Source organism: Corylus avellana, chromosome ca9, assembly GCF_901000735.1.
Source record: "Corylus avellana chromosome ca9, CavTom2PMs-1.0".
Lineage (NCBI taxonomy): Eukaryota > Viridiplantae > Streptophyta > Magnoliopsida > Fagales > Betulaceae > Corylus > Corylus avellana.
In genome coordinates this window covers 5,310,062-5,334,439 of record NC_081549.1, presented here as the reverse complement: position 1 = coordinate 5,334,439, position 24,378 = coordinate 5,310,062, and the positions used below count along the sequence as shown (strand labels likewise).

The 24,378-nt window shown below is 35.4% G+C and overlaps 2 protein-coding genes and 1 long non-coding RNA gene across 5 annotated transcripts; 1 reads left to right on the top strand and 2 right to left on the bottom strand.

Moving 5' to 3' along the window:
- Window positions 1-157: 157 nt before the first annotated feature.
- Window positions 158-7,627, bottom strand: LOC132161797 (uncharacterized). 2 transcript variants are annotated; one of them, XM_059571989.1, is made up of 14 exons: window positions 7,440-7,621; window positions 6,677-6,781; window positions 6,373-6,516; window positions 5,867-5,983; window positions 5,179-5,289; window positions 4,985-5,047; window positions 4,728-4,854; window positions 3,509-3,591; window positions 2,803-3,019; window positions 2,301-2,428; window positions 1,513-1,587; window positions 1,256-1,376; window positions 749-848; window positions 158-636 (listed from the first exon to the last, which is right to left on the bottom strand). In XM_059571989.1, coding segments are annotated over exons 1-14 (1,542 nt in total). In that variant the 5' UTR covers window positions 7,590-7,621; the 3' UTR covers window positions 158-635. The 2 variants fall into 2 exon arrangements, with proteins under 2 accessions (XP_059427972.1, XP_059427973.1); XM_059571990.1 differs by lacking the exons at window positions 158-636; window positions 749-848 and having other exon boundaries at window positions 1,272-1,363; window positions 7,440-7,627.
- Window positions 7,628-14,335: 6,708 nt separating this feature from the next.
- Window positions 14,336-15,131, bottom strand: LOC132191359 (uncharacterized). Its single transcript, XR_009441269.1, has 3 exons — window positions 15,030-15,131; window positions 14,523-14,622; window positions 14,336-14,409 (listed from the first exon to the last, which is right to left on the bottom strand). It is a non-coding gene; the product is annotated as an uncharacterized LOC132191359 (long non-coding RNA).
- Window positions 15,132-18,086: 2,955 nt separating this feature from the next.
- LOC132162138 (uncharacterized) lies at window positions 18,087-21,844 on the top strand. Of its 2 annotated transcripts, none has more exons than XM_059572396.1 (2): window positions 18,087-19,319; window positions 21,652-21,844. In XM_059572396.1, exons 1-2 carry the CDS (start codon window positions 18,202-18,204, stop codon window positions 21,734-21,736), a joined length of 1,203 nt encoding a protein of 400 aa, XP_059428379.1. In that variant the 5' UTR covers window positions 18,087-18,201; the 3' UTR covers window positions 21,737-21,844. The 2 variants fall into 2 exon arrangements, with proteins under 2 accessions (XP_059428379.1, XP_059428380.1); XM_059572397.1 differs by having other exon boundaries at window positions 21,642-21,844.
- Window positions 21,845-24,378: the final 2,534 nt, after the last annotated feature.

Here is a 24,378-nt window from a genome sequence, read left to right as displayed (position 1 = left end):
TGTCTTTTCATCAATTTTGAATTGTACCGTTCTCCACTTTTGTTATATTGTAAGAACAAGTAAAACATAATAATAATAATAATAAAAAAATAATAATAATAATAAAGAACAAGGAAAACAAGGAAAATTGAAAAGAAATTTCTATTTTTGTCGAAAAAAAAAATTACAGTAATTTGATTACAATGAAATCTGATTTTCTTATCATAATTTCTACATCCATTCTCAGATGAAAATTCTGCCACCAGAATCCTCATTGTCTCTATAAACTATGACTGAGATCTGCAATTGTCAATTACATAGGCCCATCAGTTCAATGCCCTCCACTGCTTTTTCATCCTTAAAAAAGTTTGCAATATCATGGATTCATGTCCTCTAAAATCAACCTTCTTCTGGAAAGCGATTTATCTCCATAAACCTATCTGCGCCTCGGAGATTATTGTTGATAGAAGACCAAATCAAAGTACAGCAATATGCTTCAATGACCACCAAATTCATATGATCAATTTGTCATCATAGTGGGAGTGCCCAAAAAATCTTGGCTGAAGCTGGTTTACAGTTTTACACCTTCTCTAACAGGAAGAGACGCATGTCTGTTGCCCTAGTTCACATTTTACAAGCTGATTTCCATGCTACCACCTTGCATAATCATTGGAAACAATTTTCAGTACATTTTTTTTCAATGCAATGAACGGCACTTTCACAACAACAGATGATGGTAGTATTGAATGCTTCAAGAATGAGAACATACTATGATGAAGAGGAAAGCTCCTGAAAAACCATCCCTCTGTGCTCAAAATTCTTGAATTCATCAAAGCTCGCACAACCTGGACTAAGCAAGATAGCATCCCCTACATTCATGACAAGTAGTAGATGAGCTTAGCGTCTACGAGTCACAAATCCTAAAATCAACATTCTTGGTTAACTTATAGATACACCATTGGTAAAATAATTGAAGGTGAAATTACAACGTTATGGGTGCGGATGGAAGCATCCTTATGGCAGCATGGCTTCTAGAAAAGGTCCTAGGATAGGCTTATACATCAAACTGACAAACTTTGATACAATTTATTAGAATAATTCAACGCTTTTAAAAGGAGCACCCTCAACCATGTAATAGCAATGCTCCTAGAAGGCTAGAACTACACATAACATCCTGATGTGGAGCCACTACTTGCAACATCAGGTGCTGATAAGCAAATGAAAAACAGAATAACATATTTTCTTCCAGCAATTTCATGCACTGAAGATGACTAACCAAATTTTGCCATCCTCCTGGCACAGTTGATGGCATCCTTCATAGTTGCAGCTCTAATACAGGGGATGCTAAGACCATTCTTAAATAATGTCTTCTGAATCAGCATTCCTGAAGATCCAAACTTGGATACATTTATGAACATATATCATTTTCTGTCAAATAATTTAAAAAAACCACTGACAGACCAATATTTCAATTTGGAAACTAATCAAAACTTAGAAACACAAGCAAACACCAAGAAAGAATAGACAACATACAGTGATTACACATCTATGATACTTTAGTGGATCTATCAATCGTTCAAATCCACCAGTTTCTAGTCCACATATGACCTGTAAAAAAATAGAAAAAGAATAATATTATAGCACGTAAAATCCCCTGCCCAACCAAAAAAAAAAAAAAAAAGGAAAAAAGTCAATGCTATTGAGAAACACACTGCAAGAATTTACACACGATGGATATGCAGAAAATAATGTGCACAAAATACCAGTAAATAAATAATGATAGACTGGATCACAAGGGCTACAGGTCCTACCGACTTACAGTAATATATACATATAACGTCACTACTAAAAAGTAAAGAGAATATTAGATACAAAATACACAGGAATGATGAGAGATGCAACAATGGAGTCTATGAAAGTAATCCCCACACCAGAAATACATACTTACAATGAGGAAATTTCCTTTACAAAGTCTTCTTAAAAGAAGATTTACCACTTCTCCATCAGTGGGAATTTGCCAGAAAAAAACAAAAAAAAAAATGAAGTGAACAAAAGGAAAATCTTTTGACATAAGCCAAAATGGCCAATCTCAATCATACATGAGACAAGCTGCATTCACCTCAACATACATAAAAGAATGTTTGAAACCACATAACGTATATCAGTTTAGTAAAATTTAACTCCACTGATTCAGTTTCTCACAGTTTTCTGATGTAACAGAATGAGGGAAAAAGTAGCCTTTGGTAAATTAAGTGAAATGCCAAATCCAACCAAGCAATCATGTAGATGAATGTACACTTCATCACCAATATTTCATATACCTTTGCAAGGCCACCAAGTAGAATCACGGACTTTTGTCCCTTTAGACCCATTAGTCCTGTGTATGTTGCATGGACGTTTGTTGCCTTGCTGTCATCCACCCATATTACTCCATTGATATCTCTGTGTACTGCATAATGACATTAAACTATTAAAAATCAACTTTTATATCCACGCATAAATTAAAGGGAACTGGCGTGCTCAAACCATTGACTTAGCCATCCCAAATTAAAGAAGAATGAGTTAACCTTTTGCAAAATTTGGTGTAGACCCCAGACACAACACAATTAGCAAAAGTTTCCACCCAATACATTACATTGTTTACACCCACATAGATCATTTAAGACAAAAACATAGCAGCTTCTGTGGATGATAGAAAATCATTTAAAACATATTTCTTTTTAATGGCAAGATCATACGCATATCATGTTACAAGAATTGTGAGAAAATCTTACACAAGAATCAGCTCAAAATGAAAAGAGATTACCATCCACTTTGGCTCACCAATTTGCATCCGATGAGGTGGTGCCTTTAAGTTTTCAATTGCTGAACTGATGCCTTCAGCATCAACCCCAACATTGAGTCCGAGAATCGATAATGCAGCCACTGCAGCATTAAGGTAGTTGTGCATTCCCATCACGTTCATTGCACTTAATTGCAGTTGTGACTTAACTCCAATTATAGGAACTTCGAAGCTGGCAATTTTGGTCTCCATATCAATCTTTGGGAAATAAGTAACCTCCATCAATGACATATATACTAAAATAGAAAGAAAGCAAAAAAAAAAAGGAAAAGGAAAATACATAATGAAGCAAAATTGCATTTGAATATAAAAAAAATTCAGCATTGCTTCTCAAACATCAGATGACACAATGACAGCGAAACGCCCCCGTACGAGATTTTTTATGCCAAAACTTCAGCACAAATATTTGGACTTTTGAGCCAAATGGTCAGAGGTTTTTCCCTGCAATGTAGACTCTTAATTTCTACTATACAATGGCAACACCAGTCAGTCCAAAATCAACTAATCTTCCAAACTCTTGACCCTACATTTACCTGAGGTTAGGGCATTTTTTATTGGGATCCTATACATAGTTTTTAGAAACTTGTGCATCTGGTATTTGAAGAGGTCTGAGTATTTAGAATACAAATATTACTAACAAATATAAGAAGGGAAAACTACAAATATAAGAAGGGAAAACTTTCTTACTTTCACACCTGGAAAGGCTCCTATCCAAGCAAGATTAAATTCATTGACATGTTCTCTAATTGCTTCATTCAAGTGCTGATTTCCTAAAAAGAATTGTAATATCAGCAGTTAAAAGATAAGCCAACTATGATATGCACCACAAAATAAAGGCTACTAAGATCTCAACTTAAAATATAAACTAATGGCATGAAAATAAAAGTTTAACACTGAATTGGAAGTAACCTCACCATCCCTACATAAGGCTTTCACACACTCATGACTTTCAGAATTGCCAGCTTTGCTTATTGATTTAGTCTTATGCAGTAGCAGTCAAGTGTCATGCTTCATAATCGCGAATAGGTGTTTAAAACCCATAAGAAAACTTATGTATGTTGGCTTGCAGAAGCTTAAAACTTTTCAAACCAACCATTTACAATTTAGTCCTTCCATCCTCTATGGAACTTGAAGTTGAAACCAACCTATCCCATCTATGCTTGTGATCTTGCTTCCAACCTTCAACCCAAGTGTCCACTGGGATGCTTTCAAGCATTAATCTCATAGATCATTTTATGAAACAAGTCCATCTTTCAGCATCATTTTAGAAAGTTTACAATTGTGTTTAGTATTTCGTTTAAACAAGGTTTGTTTCTGAAAGAAAAAATAAAGTAAATTAAAGAAATGGTGGGTTCTAAAGTAATTTTACCCACACCTTCTGTTGATTATTTATCGAGGGAATACACTATGAGATAAAAATCAGATTACAAAGATAAAGCTAATTGAGACTCCTAGATAATCATAACTTCTAGCTAATCTAAACAACTGAAATGATAAGATAAAACTACTTTAACAGTTTCAATAATAAATCTCACTTCTATTTTCCAAGTCATCGTTTAGGTAATCTTGATCAGGCCCCATATTACTTCTTTTTTTCTTTTTTTAAGTAATAAACTCATCTAGAGATGCCAAGAGGGTGCAACCAAAGTACAAAAGCAGTATAGAAGAGGATTATAAGCACTTATTCATTTTTAGTTCAAGGGGCACAACTTCTATGGGGACTGAACCAAATCATCACACTTCCACATGGTGTCACCTCACGTTGAAGCTGTATCTATTCTAATTCTCGATAACTTTGCTATAATCTAAAATAAATTTAATCTTATTGAAACAGAAAAGAAAAGGTATGAAATAAGTTTACATATGATATCCAACATGTCTATTTGAGAAATGACAAATTACATACCGAAACATAGAAGTCCCAGTTTGGTGTTGGTCATGTGAGAAACTAAACGACACTTAGTCCCTGCATAATTTTGCATTGTCTTGTGCCTCTCTAAATGATCAGGGGCCAGGTTTAACACCACGGAAACCTGCAAAGATGCCCATTTAACACTAAACAAAAACAACAGGGGTGTTGGGGGGAAGAGATTGAGAGAGGAAAAGAGACTGAGAGAGTATTGTAAGTGTTGCTTGGGCAGTTGTAATTTCAAACCAACTCACTGAAGGGCAAAAGTACTTGTTGGGAATCTCCATTTGATAACTGCTAACCTCCACAACGGCAACCTGAAGAAAAAAAAAAAAAAGTCCGACCAAGTCTCTTATCCATATATAAAAAACACTTTCCAATGGTGCCTCTAAATAATCGCATCATTAAAAAAAATGGTAAGTGAAATGAATTGCACAATTAGACTTACTTGAAAGTTTGGCTTCATAGAAGGTGATTTTAAGGAATGGAATGCAGCCTCCGAGAGTGGATTGCCAAGGTTTCCCCCAACAAATGCCTCGATGCCAAAATGCTTAAGCATCTGACTTCAAATGATCAAACAAACATAAATTAATGAAAGAATATATGAATACAGATTGCAACAGGATGAATTTAGAATAATAGGGAACTGAAGGTATTCTAGCAATAACAAATAATATTTCTCTTAATTGCAGGATAGCTTTAAAAGGAATGTGTAAGATCAATTGACAAATGACTGACTATTTGGTCCAACAAGAGTTGAAGGTGATTTTATAGATAGTTGTTATCTTTAACCTCTGCTGCTGCTTATTCATCCATTATAGTGAACATACGCCTGCTTCGAAAATTGGTGGCCACTTCACTCTTTGGACCAATTATAGAAAAAGTTAGCATCTATCTCATTTGTCATTTTGTCTCTTTTTTTTCTTTCTTTCTTTTTAGCTCCCAAAAATGGAAGTATATCTTTATAAGCAGCAATGGGCCCTGATTTCTGTTGATATTGATTAGAATAAGAAATATTTACCTCAAATTATAATTTTCTAACATATAGATATACATGTAAATCCCTACGTGCATATATGTGTGTGCGTATGGAGCTGCACAGGGGAGTCAGTGAGAGAGAATACATAATACAAAACCTGTCCAGCAAAAGTAACAACAGTTGATTTTCCATTAGTTCCAGTCACTGCTAAAATCTTGATACTTTTTGGAAGCACTTCTGCAGCAAAATCTAGCTCTGACATCACGAGCTTTCCCTGCATTTTTAAAGCATAACAGATGATTATTACAAAATTATTCAAAAAAATAAAATATAAAATATTCATGGCAGAGAGTTTAGCCTAGTCGGTAAGAATGACATCATAAGTAAACCAAATCATATCAAAATTTTCAAAAGAAACAGTGTCATTGATTATTTTCTTACATGATCGGCATTGTAATGAAGTATTTAACAGGGTTCAAATTCTATTAAATGAAAACCAATGTGCACAACTGTAACAAAAGTGTGTCATGGTATAACTATTTAAAGCAATTTTTATTTGCCCAGGGGTGGAGAGGAGGGAGTGCATTTTCCATTTTCTTGTTCAAGTGTAGGAAATATGATGTCTTCTTTTATCTCTCGAGTAAATTATTAAAATTGACTTACTGCTTCCAACAACGAGGAAAGACCGTAATTTTCGAGCGGAACTCCGGGGGAAACAACCACCATATCTACATCCTTGAATAGCTGTCTATCAAAGTTTCCAAGGATTGTTCTCAGACCACTATGCTTCTCAAAAAGAGGATCTTGCTGCAACCAACAAGCAATTGTACGGTTGTGCCATTAAAATTATGATGTGTGTGTGTGTGTGTTTGCGTCTGTAAATATAGCTAGACACACACAAGAGTTTAGGTTATGCATAAATTCAAGAGAATTACAATACATATTTAAGAAGGAGACATGGATTAACCTCTAACAGACCCAAATTCTCATTCTGGTCAATTGCTAGAACTGAAGCACCTCTTGCAAGAGCAAGCCTAGCCGCAGCTCTTCCAGATTTTCCCAGACCAACAACCTGCAATGTAAATGTAATCACTTCCCAGGCGCGCATATCAAAGAACACCAGCTAATACGTATATATCAAAGAACACCAGCTAATACGTATATATCAAAGAACACCAGCTAATACGTACTAGGAAGCAAAATGGGCTTACCTTTCATGGACCACATGACATAAATCAAAAGGTTATTTCGAAATATTTCATAATTTTTTCTACTTCCAATTAAAAAAGTGTGCAGTGTCCATTTCTCTTTTAGTTTGACATAGTTCCAATCCCATCTTGTTGATTTTGCATGCTAATCTTGCAATTGTATGACGATATTATTGATTTAAACCTGATATTATTACTAAAAACTATTTCTTGTTTTGTCACAAATGCATTTCTTACTCATTGTCTATTTCTCCTTTTCTGGGTCACCCACTCATCATCTCATCAATTCATCACTTCATTATCACAACAAGGCCTATCTACTAAACCAACTTGTTTCTTACAACTGCCCAATGCTTCAAACTTCCCAACCACACCCAGAAAAAAGGCTAATTGAATCATATTTACATATGCACATATATGTATATATACAATACAAGCGCTTCACACACTACATAGTAGAATGCATACTGCCACAGTCACTCAATTTTCTACTTCAAAGACAGAAGAGAGAGAAGCTCTTACAGCAACGGATTGGCCTCGAAGGTCCTGTTTGGAAGCGCAAGATTTGATGGACCTTGGTACGGTCTTCTTTGCAGACTGATTGGGTCTGAGTGTTAGAGTTTCGCATCCATGGCTCGGTGGTCGCAGCATCGTTGTCTCTGCTCTCTGCATTCACCATCCGACGTTGGCTCGACTTGAGCGCTATTTCTAAACGCGAGAACCGTCGTCGTCACGCCTTCCCAAATTTCGTAGGTTGTTTGGCGAAAATAGTTGTCCCAATAACTAATTTTTCATATAAAAATTTACCCACTTGGGCCGAAGCACTTAATTATATTAATATAGACCAGATCCTAATTTCATTGTATATATTCTTGTTCCTGTTGTAATGGGTTATTTCCTTTTTGTATAAAAACTAACAATGTTTTCATTGTTTTGTATAAAAAAATGAAAAAATTTGTTTTGTAGTGATTTTTTATTTGAATAATAATAAAAAGTTATTGATGTGATGTAAAAAGTAAAAATGTTGAAATTGATTTTGAGAATAATTTTTTTGATTTTTTGGTCTAATCTGGTCCAGCCCTTTGCCAAACACAACCAGTAGCCATCAAGAGCGTAAGCATAAAATTTTTAAGGGTATGGCGTTAATAATTTATTTGACGTAAAAAAAAATAAAGAAAGAAAGAATTAAAAAAAAAAAAAAGAATGAATAAAGAAATAATATTTAAATGATAGAGAAATAATATTTAAATAAAATAGTAAAAGTTAAAAGTTAAAATGTTGAGCCAGATGTGGGTGCTTTAAAAAAGTGGGTAGCTGAAATAGATAAAGATGGTCTTTTGGCTAAAATTTAGCTAAATATTTGCTGAGTTGGATGTGAATGCCTCCTCATGCAGCTTGCTGTCCTCTCCACTCTCGAGTCTCCTACACCGTGCCTCCTGCCTCTCTCTCTCTCTCTCTCTCTCTCTCTCTCGCGTCCTATGGCTGTCTGTCGACTCTCTCGCTCTCTCGTTGCAAGCGGCAAGCTGTTGTGTCTCTCTCTCGTCTCCCGTCGTGGCCGGTGGCTTAACTTCACCATCGTCTCCCTCGCTTTCTCGTTGCAAGCGGCAAGCCGTCGTATCTCTCTCTCGTCTCCCGTCTTTTCAGGTATAGATTTTTCGAGTTACTTCATTTTCTTTGATTTTTATTTTTTGAACTAATTGAGGGTTTAGATTTTGATTCTTTGATTTTGCATTTATTTTCGAGTTTGTTTATATTATTAGGATTTAGGAATACTTAGGAATAAAAATGATAGATTTTTAGTTTTTTACGCAACCTTGATCTAATTTACGCTACCTTGATTTTTCCTGCAAATAAATTTTATTCTTTTGGATAAGCATTTGCTAATTGCTGTAATTATTCTTGAAATTTGTATTGTTGTTGAGCACTTGTTTTTCTTCTCTGTTTGTATCAGGTTTTGGTTGTTTAGGACCTTTAGGTAGAAGATTGATTGTTGTTTGATTAAGATTTTTTGCATCTTATATTGCCTTCTTACTTGGTATTACTTATTTGTGGTATTTTACTCTTTTCTATTGATCATTATGTTTATGTTTTAATTTGTTTGATTATTGAAGGAAGAAAATTTAAGGAATTGAAGGTAATTCATGTTGGAGGTGGCTTAGTTGAGACTTTATTTATTATTCTTTGACGGATTATAAGTTTGCCATTTGCCAAGGTTTGGGAAATTGGGATTGTCTGAATCTACCTATTTTTATAAGCAATTTGTGAACTGCATACCAATTTAAAATCATGAGAACAGAAATAACTTTACACTTTAGGGCTGAACAAAAAAAAAAAAAAACCAATTTAAAACCTTCGTTAAAGCTCTAGGTCTGTACAGTAAATTTGTTATTTAGCCCAAAAAAACATGTTCAATCAGTTATTTTTGTCTTTTTAGCCTTCTAAACTAACCAATTTTTGGCCCATTTAAAAATAGCATTGGTTCAATTAAAAAGGCCCACAGTTAACCAATTAACCGGCTACCAAAATTAATGAAAATTTCGAAATACTTTGTTATTGAAATGCAATCAGTAAATTAACCGATTTAACCGACAATTTTGATTAACCGACCGAAGATGACTTTTCCGAACCGAATTGCCGCAATTATACTATATCTTGCTCGGGTTGCATTCCTTTTTTGTTTTTATTATCATTATTCACAATTTTAAAAAGAATAATAAAAACTGCACACCCAAAAAAGCGTAAGTAATTTTTTTTTCTTTTTTTTTTTTTCGACATGTCCACATAAAAGAGGGAGGAGGGATTCGAACTAGTAACCTTTACTTCATAAAGCGTGGACTGCGTGATCTCCAGTTGATTGAACTACCCCTTGAAGACAAAAGCCTAAGTAATTTCAAGTAACAAGGGATGATCGCTTCACCGTATGATTGTGGACTGTTTATACACACTCACAACTGGTTCACAAACGTGTTGGGCCAAAAAGCCCAACTAACTATATTTTGTTACAATTTTGGTTGCGTAAAAATGAGTACATTGCAATTAAAAGCCTTGTCCGCACGTCAATCACCAACTCGCCCACCTAACCTATCTACGCATATCTTTATCAATCGACACCTCACTCCAACGAGTTTGGCAAATTCCCCAATTCTCCTTATCAAACCCTAAAATCTGAGATTGCCTCTAAGAGCACTAGCAGTAGACTTTTTATAACCAATTTCCTTCTCTATGTTTATGAAAAATCTAAAAAAAACACTACAAAAAAGCATCAACATCAGAAGCCTCAAATTTAACCAACATCAAAAGGTAAAGTGTTTTCCAATACATTGAGAAACATTGTAGACTCTCTATGCATTATTATTTTTGAGAAAATTTGGGAATCTTATTCAAGCTCAGAACCCGAGCAAATCAAGAAAGGTGGAAAATTTCCTCCTTCCTAATAATACCACCAATACATGATGGAATAGAATGCCACCAATATTTATCAGTGACATGGATACAAGCCTCTTTTGCTAAGCTATGGACAGCAGAATTTGCTCCCCTAACAACATGAATGAACCTTGACGTTGCGAGCTCGTATGTCTTTTGAAATGAAGTCTCTAGACACACTAGGAAGAAGAATTATGACTCTTCAACCAACACTTTTCTTCTCTCTAGTGGTTCTCTCTAAGTAACCCTAGAGGTGAAGCAGCATATCTCCATCCTTTACAGGTCGGAGGAAGGGGTGATTTTCTCAATGGGAAAATTATAAAACATCTCGTTCTCACTCTTCTCTCTTTCACATGCCCTTACAATTCTCCCTCCTCTCTCCTCTCTCATTGGTTGCAATGATAAAAATAAATAGTATTTAATTCATAAAGGAAAAAATAAAAGAATTTATTGTGACGTGTTTTTTTATAGGGAATAAAAAAATACTTTTATTCCCTAAATTGAGAGAAAATGGTTGGAAAGCTGCTGCGAGTACTCTTAGTTGATGTGACTTTCAAAATCACAATTGTATCAAAATTCAAATATGCATGATTCATCTAAAATTTAATGGTGATTTTAAAAATCACATCATCTTTAATTAGGATAATTTTAGGAGGATAAAATGATAGCACCTAGCATTATTCTCTAAACCCTGAAATTCTCCGCTGCTAGAATCCCAGATCGCCTCACACGCCTGACATAAAATTCTTCTCTCTACACCTTCCAAGTTCCAACCAACCGCCCTTATAACAAATACTCGATGGAATTGGAGGGAGCTATGGTCGTTCAATCAACTGATGTTTCATCTCGCCTAGAAAAAAAAAGAAAAACTGATGGTTCTTCATCATCATCATCATCATCATCATCTCCTCCTTACGAAGTCCTCATCTCTATGCCTCTGTCTGAGGAGGGGGTGCTGGATGGCGTCCAAAGGTGGTATATCATGAAGATTCATGCGGACGCGGTCGACGGTGCTGAGGGGTCCATCTCTGAAGTTTGGAGACATCGTATTCCACAGGCTAATTCTACCTTTGCATTGCTAGGCTCCGATCTATACTCTGTTGGTGGCCGAAGCGTCGATTCTGATCGGCCTCCATCTTTAATTGACGATGTGTATAAGATAAACATTAGGCATCCCGCCGGTAGTTGGATCCCTGTTAAATCCATGATTTCTCCAAGAATGTTCCCTCACATCTTAGTCCTGGGCGGTAAATTATACGTCTTATCTGGATTCCATTTTTCTCTTTCCGGCGTTTCTCCCTTCGCCCCGGGCGGTGAGGTTTATGACCCCATCACCGATTTATGGGAAGCCTTGCCGGATCCTCCATGTTACATGGGACTTCAAATTCTCTCTGCAGCTCTTGAGAATCCAAACAGGATTCTCGTTGCTTCACTTCCAGTGTACCCACAAGGTGGAATACGTGACCCTCATTTTCGTTCTTTTGCAAATTTCTTTATCTACGAAGTGCAGAGTTGTTCTTGGAAAATGCTTGACCCTGCCCGTCGCAAGCTTCGTAAATTTCCTATCGGACCCTTTATGGGGAGGTCTGTGGCAGTAGGAAATAATTTATATTGGATTACAACAGACTATCAATTGCTGGCGTACGATTTCGAGTTGAATTTGTGGCTAACAGGGAGGATTAAAGGTCTGGATCTTCCTGATCGTGAATATGATGATCCGCTCCCTATTCCTCGTTTATTCCATTTGGAGAAGGAAAGATTCTACATTATAAAATTTACAACTGTTTGTGATCGACCTCGTCGTCTTCTTCAGTGCATCCTATTTGATGTTTCTCCTGTGCCCGAGAAGAATAATTTGTGTATTTCCGTTGTTTCCAACTTCAAGTATGGTATGCCGGGCCCCACTGTCCTCACTAAAGGACTTTTAATGTAAGTTTCTTGCTTTCTCTCCTTACCAAACCCTAACATTCTAGTACACATTAATTCTGATATTCATATTCTAGTGCCTGCTCTTTGTGAAACACATAAACAATGATATTTCATCTTCATATACTTGTCGGTCTTTTTTTTTCCCAAGGCTTTTAAAGGTCTGGAATTGTGGTTTTTGATTTTGGGTACTTTTTATAATAAGTTAATAACCAAACCAAAAGTTGTGTCCGGTGATCTAATATTTGCTCTGTTATCCAATTGGCTCATTGATTTAAGATAATAATGGGATTGGCTTTATGGTCAAAATCAGGGTGCAGGATTTGCCACATCTAGCTTCAGTTAGGTTTTGGGATTTTGATAGGAGTCTTAGAAGCAGGAAACCTAATCCCAAATGCTTGGATTAGCGTTACCGTGGAAAGTGGCAGAGGAGTGTTGGGCAGTAACTATCTTCACTATCTTTATGTCGATTATCTTTATATAGCAAGATAATCGATTGAGACCTGAATTTTTAATTTTTTAATCACATCTTTCTAACATGTTTTTGACAAAAACAAAAGCAAAAAAAGTTTCTACCACAGAATTATTCATAAAATCATATGGACCATGTATTTACATGCATGCACCCCACAAAATAGGCAATCCTCACCCCACGCAAAGCCATACACGTAAAACTCTTGCTCAATAATCACATACTATTTTTTGCTCAAAGAAGCATATATATATTCCTCCCATCACCTTCATTATTCCTCAGGCCTGCAAACGCAAGAGATTAAAGAAAACCAAGATTGTTTCTTTATTCTCCAAGGCGGGTCTCGATCGGAAACGTCTATTTGTTTCCCCATTTCCAACAAAATAAAATAGTCGTCGATCATCATCATCATGGGTATCAAGAAGATCTCCTGCGCTGTTGTCATCGCCGCTGCCACCTCCATGAGCGTGGCAATGGCTTTCTCTGAGGTCCCGGCTCCGGCCCCCGGCCCATCCAATGGGGCCACCGCCACCTTGCCCCTTGTTGGTTTGGTCGGTGCCTCCCTTTTGTCTTTCTTCACCTATTACTTGCAGTAAGCTCATCACAAAGAAGGATAGATGTTAGAAAAGACGAAGGATATGAGAAAGAAAAGTTAATTGGTTCAAGAACAGTGGATTTGTTTTTCTTTTGGGGCTGTTGGATTTTGTTTTTTTTGCATAGGACAAACAAAACTAGAAAGTTGTGGCATCTCAAAGACTTAAAATAACAGTTTCTTTGTTCCGGATAAAGGGACCTCTTTTTTCTATTTTTTTTGCTTTTGTGGATGAAGCTTCAACATCCTTCACGTGTAGATTCAAATTTTATTTTTAATAGGCCAGTAAAACCCGTCAACCCATAAAATATATTAAAATGAATAGTAAATTAATAGAAATAGTGTTCGAATTCAAGATCTGATTAGTCTGCTTCTAATATTTAATTTATAGTCTACAAGGAATTTCAAAGCAAGAATCGAGGTACAAAATTTCTATGCATAAATTTTATAAACATTATGTTGACGTTTTGGATTATATATGCAAACAGTGCCGTCTTTTCATCAATTTTGAATTGTACTGTTCTCCACTTTTGTAATAATAATAATAATAATAATAAAGAGCAAGGAAAACAAGAAAAATTGAAAAGAAATTTCTATTTTTGTCGAAAAAAAAATTACAGTAATTTGATTACACTGAAATCTGATTTTCTGATCATAATTTCTACATCCATTCTCAGATGAAAATTATGCCACCAGAATCCTCACTGTCTCTATAAACTATGACTGAGATTTGCAATTGCCAATTACACAGGCCCATCAGTTCAATGTCCTCCACTGCTTTTTCATCCTTAAAAAAATTTGCAATATCATGGATTCATGTCCTCAAAAATCAACCTTCTTCTGGAAAGCGATTTATCTCCATAAACCTATCCGTGCCTCGGAGATTATTTTTGATCGAAGACCAAATCCAAGTACAGCAATATGCTTCAATGACCACCAAATTCATATGATCAATTTGTCATCATAGTGGGAGTGCACAAAAAACCTTGGCTGAAGTTAGTTTACACCTTCTCTAACAGGAAGAGACGCATGTCTGTTGCCCTAGTTCACATTTTACAAGCTGATTTCCATGCTACCACCTTGCATAATCATTGGAAACAATTTTCAGTACATTTTTTTTTCAATGCAATGAATGGCACTTTCACAACAAAAGATGATGGTAGCATTGAATGCTTCAAGAATGAGAACATACTATGATGAAGAGGCAAGCTCCTGAAAAACCATCCCTCTGTGCTCAAAATTCTTGAATTCATCAAAGCTCGCACAACCTGGACTAAGCACGATAGCATCCCCTACATTTATGACAAGTAGTAGATGAGCTTAGTGTCTACAAGTCACAAATCCTAAAATCAACATTCTTGGTTAACTTATAGATACACCATTGGTAAAATAATTGAAGGTGAAATTACAACGTTATGGGTGCGGATGGAAGCATCCTTATGGCAGCATGGCATCTAGAAAAGGTCCTAGGCTAGGCTTATACATCAAACTGACAAACTTTGATACAATTTATTAGAATAATTCAATGCTTTTACAAGGAGCACCCTCAACCATGTAATAGCAATGCTCCTAGAAGGCTAGAACTACACATAACATCCTGATGTGGAGCCACTACTTGCAACATCAGGTGTTGATAAGCAAAGGAAAAACAGAATAACATATTTTCTTCCAGCAATTTCATGCACTGAAGATGACTAACCAAATTTTGCCATCCTCCTGGCACAGTTGATGGCATCCTTCATAGTTGCAGCTCTAATACAGGGAATGCTAAGACCATTCTTAAATAATGTCTTCTGAATCAGCATTCCTGAAGATCCAAACTTGGATACATTTATGAACATAAATCATTTTCTGTCAAATAATTTAAAAAACCACTGACAGACCAATATTTCAATTTGGAAACTAATCAAAACTTAGAAACACAAGCAAACACCAAGAAAAAATAGACAACATACAGTGATTACGTACACATCTATGATACTTTAGTGGATCTATCAATCGTTCAAATCCACCAGTTTCTAGTCCACATATGACCTGTAAAAAAATAGAAAAAGAACAATTATTAGCTATATGTAGCTATATGTAGAAGTGTGGAACAAGGAGAAAGGCATTGAGAATTATTATCAAGTACCTTATATGTTTGTGACTCCTACCCTAAGTGGAGAATTATCCAATACAATTCCATCTCACATTTACACTTCTTCCATCAATCATCACCCACACTCAACTGTGTGCTGTCAGATTTACTCTAGTCTTATGTTGTAATATTAATTTTTAGGGATGAAATAACGGGTGGTTATTATCAGCCGTAACTACTTATATATATATATATATAGCAGCTATGTCATATTTGGGTGTATTTAAATGGATTGTGTCATGTACAATGAATTTCTTAAATCGGACTTTTTAATTGGTACAATTTGATCATCAAAATACGCATGTTTGCATAGAATTTTTTTTTTTTTTTTTAAGAATATATGCTTTTAAAAAAAAATGAATGGAGGAAAGGTGATAGTTAAAATATAATTTTAATTTGGATTAGTAATATTCTTGATTAGTAAATTTCTAATGAGATTTTAGTTCTATGCAAGATCCAGACATAAAATTTAGACATCTACAAGATCTTATGAGTTTGCAAGATACACTAAGATGCTACCATTTATTAAAAAGTTAACCTATGACCAGAGACAAATCTGTGGGGGGACTGGGAGTGGCCCTGGTACCCACACAAATTGCAAGAAAAAAAAAATTAAGGTAAAAAAAAAAAAAAAAAAAATTAAGGTATTTTTTGCCAATTAGTTCCTCCCTAAAATTTTTTGGCCCTTGGTCCCTCCCCAAATTGAAAGCTGGATCCGTCCCTGCCTATGACCCTTTGAATGTAGTTCTTGAGCATGATGTTCCTCTAATATAGAACATGTGTTGCTGTTTCAATTTTTTTCCCTTAACCGCGCTCTAATCATTCACTAGGGGGAGCTTATTTGATGTGCACATAAGAATGACATTGATGTTTAGTCTTTTGTTTAAGTGCTAATGTGTATGAAATTTGCGTCCATTACAGATTGGAAGAGAAGAAAGGGGACTAATTTCACTAGGTAAACAAGATTTTTTTTTTCTCTTCTGAAAAATGTATAAATAAATTTATAATAAAAATCCCTCTAATTTGAACAAAAGAATTTAGACTTTCAATAATGTCTAAACTCATTCAAGTTTCAAAACAATCATGACGAAACAAGAGGCACAATGGCATAAACAATCAAATTGATTAAAATTATAATGTTGACAAACAAGGAATAGCTAGGTAATTAATAAGTAGTGAGCATCATCATATCAATAGTCTACTTGAATTTTGAACAGCACAATAACTATTTCATATACAAAATGTGATATTTTAAACTAAATAGCAAAAAAGAAATTGTTTGCGATATTGCAAAACGGTGACGTTTTCAAATCATATTTCTTTTTGATAGCAAACCCAACATAATCCTTAATAACTGAAGATAGTCAATATCATCGCATAGTGCATACTCGCTAACATAAGGGCGAATATCTCCACATTAATCGGGCAAGCAAGGATTTCACACGCTCTCACATACACCTCTATCGAAATTGGGATTGTCTAAATCTACCTATTTTTTACACTCTAGGACTGAACAAAAAAAAAAATCAATTAAAAACCTTCGTTAAAGCTCTAAGCCTGTACAATAAATTTGTTATTTAGCCCAAAAAACATGTTTAATAAGTTATTTTTGTCTTTTTAGCCTTCTAAAACAACCAATTTTTAGCCCATTTAAAAATAGCATTGGCCCAATTAAAAAGGCCCACGGTTAACCGATTAACCGACTACTAAAATTAACCTAAAATTTCGAAATACTTTGTTATTGAAATGCAATCAGTGAATTAACTGATTTAACTGACAATTTTGATTAACCAATCGAATATGACTTTTCCGAACCGAACAGCCGCAATTATACTATATCTTGCTCGGGTTGCATTCCTTTTTTGTTTTTATTATCATTATTCACAATTTTAAAAAGAATAATAAAAATTGCATACCCAAAAAAGCTTAGGTAATTTTTTTTTTTTTTTTTTTGACATGTCTACACAAGAGGGGGATGAGGGATTCGAACTAGTGACATCCGCTTCATGAGACGTGGTCTCCAGCCGATTAAACTACCCCTTGAGAACAAATACCTAAGTAATTTCAAGTAACAAGAGACGATCACCGCATGATTGTGGACCGTTTATACACACACTCACAACTGGATCACAAATGTGTTGGGCCAAAAAGCCCAACTAAGTACATTTTGTTACAATTTTGGTTACGTAAAAATGAGCACATTGCAATTAAAAGCCCAGTTTGCACGTCAATCACCAGCTCACCCACCTAACCTACCTACGCATCTCTTCATCAATTGACACCTCACTCCAACGAGTTTGCAAATTCCCCAATTCTCCATATCAAACCCTAAAGTCCAATATTGCCTCTAAAAGCTTTAGCAGTAGACTCTTATAGTCCATTCCATTTCCTATATTTAAAAAAAATCTCAAAAAAATTACAAAAAAACATCTATATCATAAGCCCCCAATTTAATCGGCATCTCATTCTCTCTCCTCTCTCCTTCACATCTCATAAAAAGAAATAGTATTTAATTCATATAGGAAAAATAAGATAATTTATTGTGAAGTGTTTCTTTTATAGAAAATCAAAAAGTAGTTTTATCCCCGAGAGAAAATAGCTAAGAAACTGCTACTAGTGCTCTAAACCCTAAATTCTCCACGGCTAGAATCCCAGATCGCCTCACACGCCCGACGTAAAATTCTTCTCTCTACACTTCCAAGTTCCAACCAACCGCCCTTATAACAAACACTCGATGGAATTGGAGGGAGCCATGGGCGTTCAATCAACTGATGTTTCATCTTGCCTAGAAAAAAAAAGAAAAATTGATGGTTCTTCTTCATCATCATCATCATCTCCTCCTTACGAAGCCCTCATCTCTTTGCCTATCCGTATGAAAGGGATGATGGAAATCACGGAAAGGTGGTATACCATGAAGATTCCTGCCGACGCGGTCGACGGTGCTGAGGGGTCCATCTCTGAAGCTTGGAGAACATGGGCTCCACATGAAAATTCTACCTTTGCATTGCTAGGCTCCGATCTATACTCTATTGGTGGCCGAAGCTACGATTCTGACGGGATGCCATTTTTTATTTCCAAAGTGCATAAGGTAAACATTAGGGATCCCATCGGTGGTTGGATCCCTGTTGAATCCATGATTTCTCCAAGAGCGAACCCTCACATCTTTGTCATAGGCGGTAAATTATATGCCTTATCTGGAGAGCCTTCTGGTGTTCCTCCTCCTAACGCCCCGGTTGGTGAGGTTTATGACCCCATGACTGATTCATGGAAAGCCTTGCCTGTTCCTCCTTGTTACATGGGAGTTCACATGCTCTGTGCAGCTCTTGAGAATCCAAACAGGATTCTCGTTGCTTCACTTTCAGAGTTCCCAGATGATGAAGATCATGAACCTGTTTTTGATGATTCTTTTGCAAATTTCTGTATCTACCAAGTGCAGAATTGTTCTTGGAAAATGCTTTGCCCTACCCGTCGCGACCTTGTTGCTAAATGTCCTTTGGGCTATAAAGGAAAGGCTGTTGCGGTAGGAAATTGTTTATATTGGATTACATACCACCGTGAGTTACTTGCGTACGATTTCGTGTTGGATTTGTGGCTAACTGGGTGGATTGAAGGTCTGAGTATTCCGGTTATTCGATTTTATCAGCCCGCTATTCCTTGTTTATTGCATTTGAAGGATGAAAGATTCTGCATTATAAAATGTACAACTGTTCGTTATCCACGTGATGATTATATTGAGTGCATCCTATTTGATGTTTCTCCTGTGCCCGAGAAGAGGATTTTGCGTATATCCGCTGTTTCCAGAATCAAGTATAGGACGACGGACCCCACTGTCCCTGAGTCATCCTTTTTAATGTAAGTTTCTGAATCTGATATTCATAGTGCAAACACATGCTAACACAAATATTGATACTAGTAGGAAAACAATGATATTTCATCTTCATACACTTGTCTGTCTTCCTTTTTTTTTTCTTTTTTTTTTGGGGTATTCTTGAAGGCTTTTAAAGGTCTGGAATTGTGGTTTTTGATTTTGGGTACTTTTATAATAAGTTAATAACCAAACCAAAAGTTGTGTCCGGTGATCTAATATATGCTCTGTTATCCAATTGGCTCATTGATTTAAGATATCAATTTTTGTTATATCCCACTTTAATTTACTCATGAATAATGGGATTGGCTTTATGGTCAAAATCAGGGTGCAGGATTTGCCACGTACATCTAGCTTCAGTTAGGTTTTGGGATTTTGATAGGAGTCTTAGAAGCAGGAAACCTAATCCCAAATGCTTGGATTAGTGTTACCGTGGAAAGTGGCAGAGGAGTGTTGGGCAGTAACTATCTTTACTATCTTTATGTCGATTATCTTTATATAGCAAGTTTATCTTTATCAGTCGGTTCTTATCCTTGTAGAAGGGATTGGGATCACTAGGCAAGTTGTCGTAGTAGAAAGGAACTCGACAACCCTAAGGGGTTGGCCTAGTGGTCGAGGCTTATGGTCTTAGGGAGTATCACCCTAGATCCCAAATTTTAGACTTGCTAGGTGCAAACTTTTCCTTAGGGCCACACTCGCTAGTGTAAAAAGCGAGGATATGTGTAGGGAAACTTCCAATGGTATGGTGCACGGATCCGAAGGACCCTACCTTGTCGAGGTTTCCCATCATCAAAAAAAGAGTAGAAAGGAACTCTACTTAAGTTATTAGCTATAAGTAGAAGTGTGGAACAAGGAGAAAGGCATTGAGAATTATTATCAAGTACCTTGTATGCTTGTGACTCCTACCCTAAGTGGAGAATTGTCCAATACAATTCCATCTCACATTTACACTTCTTCCATCAATCATCACCCACACTCAATCGTGTGCTGTCAGATTTACTCTATTCTTATGTTGTAATATTAATTTTTAGGGTTGAAATAGCGGGTGGTTAATAACAGCTCTAACTGCTAGCTGCTAGCAGGTGGTTTAGATTAAGTCAAATTTCTTATAAACTGTACCATATTGTTTTTCTAACAAATAATGAGGAAATATATGATGCATGTATGCTATTGGCTGATTTTATATATGTGAGGCGTGAAGCGTATTTACATATTTAATCTACAACAACAATTGTAAAAGGATGAAATACGTATGGTCTTATTTGATAATGAGGAAATATATGTAGTATGGATTTGATATATGTGAGGTGTGAAGCGGAAGTACATTTTTAATCTATAGCACCAATAGTAAAAGCAATCTTCAAAAAATACTGAAAATCTAAAATAGTATTGCTGGCTCTTTTTTTTCTTTTTTCTTTTTTTCATCCCTTACCCTTTGGGCGGGTCTCTTTGAAAAGATATATATATATATGTGTGTGTGTGTGTGTGTGAGAGAGAGAGAGAGAGAGAGATTTTGGTGTACTTAAATGGATTGGGTCATGTACAATGAATTTCTTAAATCTGACTTTTTAATCGGTACGATTTGATCATCAAAATACGCATACGCATGTTTGCATAGAATTTCTTTCCCCAGTTGCCTCATTATTGTGTTAAAAGTTGCTAGGTGTGTTAAGGTGAGCTTTGGCTTCCCTTATATACTTTCCTGTATATTTAGGGCTTTTTTTTTTTTCTTTTTCTTTAAAACTCCTTATTACACACCTACCCACATGAATGCCGAACATGCTTGATTAGTAAATTTCTACATGAGATTTTAGTTCTATGCAAGATCCGGACATAAAATTTAGACATCTACAAGATCTTATGAGTTTGCAAGATACACTAAGATGCTACCATTTATTAAAAAGTTAGCCTATGACCAGAGACGAATCTATGGGGGGACTGGGAGTGGCCTTGGTCCCCACCCAAATTACAAGAAAAATTTTTTTTAAGGTAAAAAATAATAATAATAATGATAAAAAAATAAATAAATAAATAAATAAGGTATTTTTTGTCAATTGGTCCCTCCCTAAAATTTTTTTGGCCCTTGGTCCCTCTTCAAATTGAAAGCTGGATCCGTCCCTACCAATGACCCTCTGAATGTAGTTCTTGAGCATGATGTTCATCTAATATAGAACATGTGTTGCTGTTTCAATTTTTTTCCCTTAACCGTGCTCTAACCATTCACTAGGGGGAGCTTATTTGATGTGCACATAAGAATGACATAGATGTTTAGTCTTTTGTTTAAGTGCTAATGGGTATGAAATTTGCAGGGGTAAGTAGATTTGGAGAAGTCAAGCAAGGAGCAAGTGCAAAGAGCAAAGAGAATTATGATAGTCGGCTGCTTTCTTCATTGACTGTATTCTAGATTGGGTATTTCTACCAATCTATGTCATGACATTGTCCAATGCTTTCTAGGTAAAATGTTTTTCTTTTTCTTTTTCTTTTTTGTTTTGATGAGGACTTTGAAGTAATGTGTGGGCAAAAATATTGATACTTTTGTGATGAATATTTATTCAAGGGAAATGCTATGTGTTCTTTTAATGTTCTCCCAACTGTGATGTGCCTTTTAAAATTATCATTGAATCATTATTGACTTTTAATTTATTGGTGATTTTAAAAGCCACATCATAGTTGAGAGAACAGTAGAAGAACACCAAGCATTTCCCTATTAGGAATGGAATAATATTCTTATTCCTCATGTTGGTGATAACACATTCTCTCAATGGAATTGAACCAAAACTACTAAAATATATATATATATAAACAATTAAATGCCATTTTAATACCTGGATTTTAACTCCTTTATTTATTTTTGGTTAATTACCTTTTTAGTGTCTAGTTTTTTCACTTTTTTTTTTTTTTTTTTTTCAATTTGTATCACGAATAGTACTTGTATATATATATATATATATATATATATATATATTGAGGAGACTTATAGGTAAATATTAATTTAGTACTTTTTGATACCATTTCGTCATCCAAACTAATGGATTGCCTTTTGGTGGTTTTCGCCACACCTTGCGGCCCGTCTGGAGGTTGTCAAACCACTTCTAAGGCCCATGCAATCACCTCCAATGGTCAAAAAGGGGGTGGCCAAACCACCCGAAGGCCCCTGAGGTGGCAGAGCCACCTCACAGGCCATGTGGTTAGTTGAACCACCCCCAAATTAGCTGTAGGGGTGGCAGAAACTACTCACATTGCAGTTCATTAGTTTGGTTGACGGAATGGTGACGGAAGTACTAAACTATTATTTACTCATAAGTCAGATATCATCTATGATACGTAGGCCTAAGCAAATTCACCGCCTACCGACATTCGACTGCCTGTTAACCGATAGCCGACCGACTTCTACCGACACCGATTAACCAATGAGCGGTAGGCGAAACATTTTTTTTTTCTTTCAATAAATTTGGTTTAGTAGGCGAAATAAAATTTGTTAACTGAACTGACTTTACCGACCGCCTACCAACCGACTTCGCCGATAATTTTCAATTTTTTCACATACCGACTTTACTAACCAACTTTACCGATCGCCTATCGATGTCGGGACAAAAATTTGGCTGAATAAGTCAGTGAAATTTCTGACTTTACTGACATTTTGGCGAAACAAAATTTTTTCTTCCGACTTTGACCGACCCTAATGATACGAATTGAAACCTAGGTGGGAAAAAATAAAAACATGAAAACCTAGGTGCTAAAAAGGTAATTATCCTTCTTTTTTTTTTTTTTTTTCCACCTAAGTTTCGTTTTGTATCATAAATGATATTGTTGTTATAGGTAAATACGAAGTTAGTAATCTTTGTCCATCTTTCATTAATAAAAGTTAATACCTCCGTCTATCTTTTGTTAATAAAACTAATGAATTGTCATGTCATGAGCTAATAAAAATAAAAATAAAAAACGTTGAAAATACATAAAAAAAAATAGAAATAATTAATAAAAAAAACTAAGCCTGGCCTATAGCCCTTGGGGTGGCTGAACTACCCCCAATTTGCAAAATGGGGGTGTCTGAGCCATTCCCATTTGGCCTAGGGCCATGAGAGTGGTTCTCAAAGTAGGAGTAAAAAGGTGGTTACGGTTAGTGGTTATTGGCTAAAACCGCTAACTACAACTGCCTAAGCGGTTAGTAAAATTAGTTAATTCATAGGTGATTAATCGGTGGTTAACGATAACCGCTTTTTAAAAGAAAAAAAATAGAAAGAAAAAAAAAAAATCAGAAAAAAAAAAAAAAAAAAAACTAAAACTAAAACTACATTATTTTTACAGTAATACGGTAATACCCTACTATATAAGACATCGTTTTTAGTGTTTTATACATTTTTAATATATTTAAACACCGAAACTACGTTGTTTCATGTGTATATATATAAGAAATGATTGATATTAATAATTTGCCCATATTTTTTTTCATATTCTCCTACAAATTTAATAAATAAACTATAAGCATGCTTGCCAAAGGACTGGATTGGACCGGACCCAAAGACCCAAAAAATTCATCTCAAAATCAACTCCAACATTCTTGCTTTTTACATCACATTAATCAATTTTTATTACTATTCTAATAAAAAAATTACTACAAAACAATTTGGGAAAAATGTAGTTTACCCCCCTGAAGTTTCAGGAGTTTTTCAATTTTAATCCCGAAGTTAAAAAATTGGCAATCTACCCCCCTGAAGTTTCAAAAATTGGCAATTTAAACCCTCCGTTTAATTTTTCCGTCTACATTGACGGAAATTTAAGAAATTACATTATTACCCTCAGGCTTTTTTTTTTTAAAAAAAAATTCGTCCAATTTAACGGAAATTAGTAACGGAATGTTTAAATTGCCAATTTTTTAAACTTCAGGGGGTAGATTGCCAATTTTTGAACTTTAGGGTTAAAATTGAAAAACCCTTGAAACTTTAGGGGGGGTAAACTGCATTTTGCCCAAACAAATTTTTTTTTTTTTTTTTTTACCTTTTTCATACAAAACTTTCTTGCTTTTTTTCTCACATCAATCAAATC